The following is a 6,772-nucleotide window of genomic DNA, read 5'->3' as shown; positions in this document are numbered from 1 at the left end:
TAGCCTCTGGACAATTAAGAGTTACTTACATTTCACACTTGAGACTGTGTACTGCTGAGTATCTGATTCTCTCAGTAGATATTCACAAAGATTTCTTTAGTAAATCTGGTATTTTGTTCTATCTTTCTTAATACATCAGACTGTGTTACCTCTACCAAGTGTGTGTGTACATATATATATATATATATATATATATATATACACACATAACATATGATACTGATTCCAGATAAAAAATATATTCCAAACAACAGCCTCAAAGAGTCAGAAGTTGGAATATATATGTCTTAAAAACAAATTACATGGAAACCATTATCATTATCCAAAAGGAAGTACAGAGAAAGTCATTCCATTCCAAATCAACAGCCAGACAAAATAGAGTCCATCTTCCTGATGTATGTATTCTGATTAGGTCCAAATACATCTTCCAAAGTATATATTCTTAATATATGGGATTCAAACAAATGAAGTCTCAAGATTTGAATCAGTGCTTCTCTAAGTTATTATAAAGCTCAGCACTTTCAGAATATTACATTTACTTAATTCTATTTTCAGTTAATATAGAAATAAATAAAAATAGGTTTTTCCCCAGGATCTTCCTCAGAGCTTCTTTGACATCTTTGTTTCTCAGAGAGTAAATCAAAGGATTCAACATGGGAGTGACCAGGGTGTAACACAAGGAGGCCACTTTACTCAGCTCAGGAAATCTGTCAGGGATGACATACATAAAGATGATGGCACCATACAGTACACTCACGACTCCCAGGTGAGAGCTGCAAGTGGAGAAGACTTTCTTTCGCCCCTCAGTGGAGCGTATTTTTAGAACTGTGGATACAATATATATATAAGACACAATAATGACAATTATGGTAGGCAAAATGATAATGGTGCATAGGAAAAAGGATACCATATTAGGAATGTAGAGATCAGAACAAGAAATCCTCAGAAGTGGACGCTCATCACAGTAAAAATGGTCAATGTTCCGAGAAGCACAAAAGGATAAAGTAAATGTCATGATGGTCTGAAGAACTGAGCTGATACAGCCAAAAAAATAGGAACCAGCCACAAATTGAACACAGAGATGTGTTGACATTTGGACAGAATAGAGGAGTGGGTTGCAGATGGCAATGAAGCGATCATAAGCCATGACTGCCAGGAGAAATCCCTCGGAAACAATGAAGAGGTCAAAGAGAAACAGCTGGGTCACACAGCCTGCATAGGAGATGGACTTGCTCTCAGACCAGAAGTTGCTCATAGCCTTGGGTGCAATAACAGATGAATAGAAGAGATCAACGAAGGACAGGTTGCCTAGGAAGAAATACATTGGTGTGTTCAGCCGGGGATCAGTTATAATAATGACCATCATGCCAACATTCCCTAGAAGGATCATGGCATAGACAAGCAGAAAAAACAGGAAGAGGAGGATGTGGAACTCTGGGTGGACCTTGAAGCCGACAAGAATGAAGTCAGTCACTTCTGAGTGGTTGCTTGTTTCCCTGTCACCCATGGCAGAAATCTGCTGAGAGGCACAAGGCAAAATAAATGAAACTGTGGCTTTGACTCTAGTGCTATTAATACTTTCTTAAATGTAGAATTAAATTACTTACTGCTTAATAAGATATTGCATACAAAACAATTTTAATGTCAGGAATATGCTGGAATTTGAAGTAGATGTCATTAGGCTTCTTAAACTGTTATTCTATTAAGCAGGGAAAGATATCCTTTGGTTATTTTAGTTAAATCATAATTGGCAGGGGTTTCTGCAAGAAATTAGCCTATTTTATTGCCTAAAATCACTTACATTCTAAATTTCTATCCTTAAAATGTTTATAGCTAGATGCTTTCTTCATCTAAAATTGTAGTCTGCACATTATCTAAAATAAAAGTATCTCATGTAATCTATGCTACTGCTGCTAAGTCACTTCAGTCATGTCTGACTCTGTGCGATCCCATAGACGGCCTCCTACCAGGCTCCCCAATCCATGGGATTCTTCAGGCAAGAACACTGGAGTGGGTTGCCATTTCCTTCTCCAATGTAATCTATATGATAGTTATATGATAGTGTTTACAGCCCTCATACGAAGTTAGTGTTTGATTCATTACATGACAGTAGTAAATAAATTGAAAATACTTTTACCTTATTTAGCTCAATATGTTTCATTTTCCTTATTTATGTAGGCCAACTTTGAAAATAGAATAAAATAGACATTATTGGCATAATTGAAAACATCCAAAATTCACTAAGTGAAGATAAAGTTCTCTAATGGAATTTTCAAATATTTTCCTTTTCTCAGGTCAAAGCCATTCTCCCAATATATACATTTTTATTGCCTCTTTAAAAATATTTCATTTCCATTAACACTCATTTAAAAAATATCACAGTCATTTAAACTTCTTTTTGAGGCAGAGAAAGAAGGTAGTGAATATTCCAATCCTTACACTGCAGTGAATGACTTTCTACCAAGGCTCCATCAATTCAAGTGATCTCACGGTTTAGATAATGTAAGTAAACTTCACTGATATACATAAATGGAAATCCCTTTCCTGAATTCTGTTACACCTTAGGTGTTTTAAGATAAATATACTTGGGTAACCATGGATATTTAAAGACCATAGTAACTTGCATCGTCCAGAGTCCATGATCATGAACTTGAGTATGGGTAGTGGTGTTTATGATGGTGTTAGTTGTTTAATGCCTGTGAAACCTTCCTCAGGATATTTCAGCATTGAATTTTTGCTCATCTTCTGTGATGGATTCCATTGGGAGAGGAGTAATCGTAATGTCAATTATGGTGCCATAAGTGAAGACTCTTGGGCTGTTGTCCACGAGGACTGAAGTAACCTTAGGTACAAACAAATAGTCTAATAATAGTCAAAAACAAGGGGAAAAGAGAAAAATTCACTTGAAATTATTACCTATATATCTTGATATAGCTATGTTTCAGGATATGACAAATGCTGTCTAAATCACAAAATCAAAGACAGATTATGGTTGCTAATGTTGTTCTCCTATATTTAAATACCAAACAGTTAAAAAATATACTGAAGGGAAAGATAACATTCATACAAGTAACTTTATATCTTTAGCAAAAATGCTTATGAGATTAGGATCTCTATTTAAAAATTCCTTTAAAACTGCAGTGTGACTGAGACTACATTAACATCAGAGACATACTACTCTATTTAGTAAGCCCAACTTGATAAGAATGTCATTTTTCTAAAATATTTTTATCAGTTAATTTTAATATTATTTTTTAAAAACCAGTTTTTAAATTAAAAATTATGTTTAGAATTTATCTGGGTTTTTAAAGTGTATAGATAGCAAAAATGATGTGGGGCCAGAGCTTCTCTTTTTTTGTAATTCAGTATTAGTAAGAGCTTCATCAGTTTAGGAAGAGAAGGTCAATTGGATATTTTATTATTTTTTTTTCTTTTTTTTTAATTTTATTTTTAAACTTTAAAATATTGTATTGGTTCTGCCATATATCGAAATGAATCAGCCACATGCATACATGTGTTCCTCATCCTGAACCCTCCTCCCTCCTCCCTCCCCATACCATCCTGCTGGGTCGTCCCAGTGCACCAGCCCCAAGCATCCAGTATTGTGCATCAAACCTGGACTGGCGACTCATTTCATATATAACATTATACATATTTCAATGCCATTCTCCCAAATAATCTCACCCTCTCCCTCTCCCACAGAGTCCAAAAGACTGTTCTATACATCAGTGTCTCTTTTGCTGTCTTGTATACAGGTTTATCGTTACCATCTTTCTAAATTCCATATATATGCGTTAGTATACTGTATTGGTGTTTTTCTTTCTGGCTTACTTTGTATAATAGGCTCCAGTTTCATCCACCTCATTAGAACTGATTCAAATATATTCGTTTTAATGGCTGAGTAATACTCCATTGTGTATATGTACCATAGCTTTCTTATCCATTCATCTGCTGATGGACATCTAGGTTGCTTCCATGTCCTGGCTATTATAAACAGTGCTGTGATGAACATTGGGGTACACGTGTCTCTTTCAATTCTGGTTTCCTCAGTGTGTATGCCCAGCAGTGGGATTGCTGGATCATAAGGCAGTTCTATTTCCAGTTTTTTTGAGGAATCTCCACGCTTTTCTCCATAGTGGCTGTACTAGTTTGTATTCCCACCAACAGTGTAAGAGGGTTCCCTTTTCTCCACATCCTCTCCAGCATTTATTACTTGTAGACTTTTGGATCATAGCCATTCTGACTGGCGTGAAATGGTACCTCATATGTTTAGTTAGTTATATTAAACTGAGAAACAAGAGTTTCTGCAAAGTCAAGACTGTTGACCTTGGAACACATAGGCAAAAGCAGAATTTGAAAGCTCAATCTGATTTCTGATAGTATTTTCTTAACTCTTAATGGTTGAAGTGAAGTGAAGTGAAGTCGCTCAGTCGTGTCTGACTCTTTGCGACCCCATGGACTGTAACCCACCAGGCTCCTCTGTCCATGGGCTCATTCAGGCAATAGCACTGGAGAGGATTGCCATTTCCTTCTCCAAACTCTTAATGGTTAAATATTATTAATCGTAATTTCTTCTTTATTTTATGAGGCCGCATTTTCCCAGTGAGAGATTCTTAAACATTGAAATAATTTTCACTTCCACGAGACCTCATTTTATTAACCACCCCAATATTCAACTTAGTTTATCCATGGTTTTAAAGATATTCCCTCTCTTCACTGTCTCATGTAAGACTGCTGTCATTAAAACAATCATAACCTCTCATTTGGATAATCAGAGGCTTTTTGTGATTCTCTTCTTCCATGAATATTTAGCTACAGAAAGTTAAAATGCAATTTTTCTAAAATACAAGTTTGAACACAATATATCCTTTTAAAAATCCACAGTGCTTCCTGCTGCCTGCAGAATAAAAGAAATTTTCCTTGTCTTGTTATATAGGTTTGTATGAGTTCCATGAATTGCCTTCTAGGTTTCTCTTATTCCCTCTCTTGTGCATTTAAATCAAGACCTAAATTTCAGGAAACTTTGAAATTTTCCTTGATCATTTAGATGACTCATCTTTAAAGACTGCACTCTATACATATTTCTATATTTGCTTTTATGACTGGGTTTAACATATGGCATGTTAGCTCTCTAGTCAGATATTTTCCCCTCAATTACTGTGACCTCAAGTAGAGAAATTACTTATGCCTAGGAATTTTTATAGGGCAAAGAGTCCATCAAAATTCAATAAATATTGGATTGATAAAAGAATTCTCACTAAGGCACATATAGCAAAATATTAAATTTACTCATTTATTTTATTACTGTTTTCTTGTAAAAAGGAAGGATATAAAAACTAATTTATCAGATTAATCAATATTCAAATGATGTGGAGATATAATAACATGTCAGAGAAACCATGAAATAAATTCATTAGCCTCTGGGCAATTAAGAGTTACTTACATGTCATCCCTCAGACTGTGCACTGCAGAGAGATTCTCTCACAAATAGTTCACAAAGATTTCTTCAGTAAATATAATATTTCATTTGCTTATTACATTACCTTGTGCTACCTCTACCAAGTACATTTATATCCACATAAAACATGTTACTAATGCAAGAAAATTGAAGATGAAGCATAGAAAAAGTCATTCCAGTCTTGAATCAAAACAGGCAAACCATAGTCCATGTACTTTTTAGCTGTAAGTACATGGAATTCTAATAAATGAAAACTTTATGATTAAATATTTCTAAGATCAATGGGTACAACTTTTTAGTCAGTTGCTTCCCCAAGTTGTTATAATTCCCAGGACTTTCATTTACATCACTGTAAAAGTAGAATTAAGTATCTTTTCTCTAGGCTCTTTCTCAGAGCTTCTTTGACATCTTTGTTCCTCAGAGAGTAAATCAAAGGGTTCAACATAGGAGTGACTAGGGTGTAACATAAGGAAACCACTTTACTGAGCTCAGGAAATGTATCAGGAGCGAGATACATAAAAAATACAACACCACAGAGTACACTCACGACTCTTAGGTGAGAGCTGCAAGTGGAGAAGGCTTTCTTTTGCACCTCAGTGGAGCATATTTTACAACTGTGGATACTATATATATATATATATATATATATATATATACACACAATAATGACAATTATGGTAGGCAAAATGATAATGCTGTACAAGAAAAAAGAAACCAACTTATGAGTATAGAGATCAGAACAAGAAATCTTCTGAAGTGGATGGTCATCACAGTAAAAATGGTCAATGGTTCGAGATGCACAAAAGATTAAGTAAATGTCATGCTGGTTTGAAGAACTGAGCTGATGCAGCCAAAAAAATAGGAACCAGCCACCAACTGAACACAGAGATGTGTTGACATCTGGACAGTGTAGAGGAGTGGGTTGCAGATGGCAATGAAGTGGTCATAAGCCATGACTGCTAGGAGAAATCCTTCAGTCACAATGAAGAGAGCAAAGAGAAAGAACTGGCTAATACAGCCTGCAAATGAGATGGACTTGCTCTCAGACCAGAAGTTGCTCATAGCCTTGGGTGCAATAACAGAAGAATAGAAGAGATCAATGAGGGAGAGGTTTCCAAGGAAAAAATACATTGGTGTGTTCAGCCAGGGGTCAGTCATAATAATGACCATCATGCCAACATTTCCTAGAAGGATCATGGTGTAGATAAGCAGAAATAGCAGGAAGAGGAGAATGTGAAGTTCTGAGCGGACCCTGAAGCCGACAAGAATGAAGTCAGTCACTTCTGAGTAGTTGCTTGTTCCCCTGTCACCCAT

At 35.7% G+C, this 6,772-nt stretch overlaps 1 protein-coding gene and 1 pseudogene across 1 annotated transcript; both read right to left on the bottom strand.

Moving 5' to 3' along the window:
- Positions 1-535: 535 nt before the first annotated feature.
- LOC147372222 (olfactory receptor 9K2-like) lies at positions 536-1,507 on the bottom strand. The gene has a single exon (XM_086403638.1). The coding sequence runs from the start codon at positions 1,505-1,507 to the stop codon at positions 536-538; it is 972 nt and encodes a 323-aa protein (XP_086259764.1).
- A 4,292-nt stretch (positions 1,508-5,799) lies between these two features.
- On the bottom strand, positions 5,800-6,772 carry LOC147372221 (olfactory receptor 9K2-like; annotated as a pseudogene).

Source organism: Bos grunniens, chromosome 5 (assembly GCF_055505025.1).
Source record: "Bos grunniens cultivar Pamir isolate PY7600 chromosome 5, Bosgru_T2T1.0, whole genome shotgun sequence".
Classification (NCBI taxonomy): Eukaryota; Metazoa; Chordata; class Mammalia; order Artiodactyla; family Bovidae; genus Bos; species Bos grunniens.
The sequence above is the reverse complement of the archived record's forward strand: the minus strand, read 5'-3'. Positions and strand labels throughout refer to the sequence as shown.

What these genes read in the sequence shown, in the direction of transcription:
- LOC147372222 (XM_086403638.1), bottom strand. Translation starts at nt 1,507, where the DNA reads ATGGGTGACAGGGAAACAAGCAACCACTCAGAAGTGACTGACTTCATT.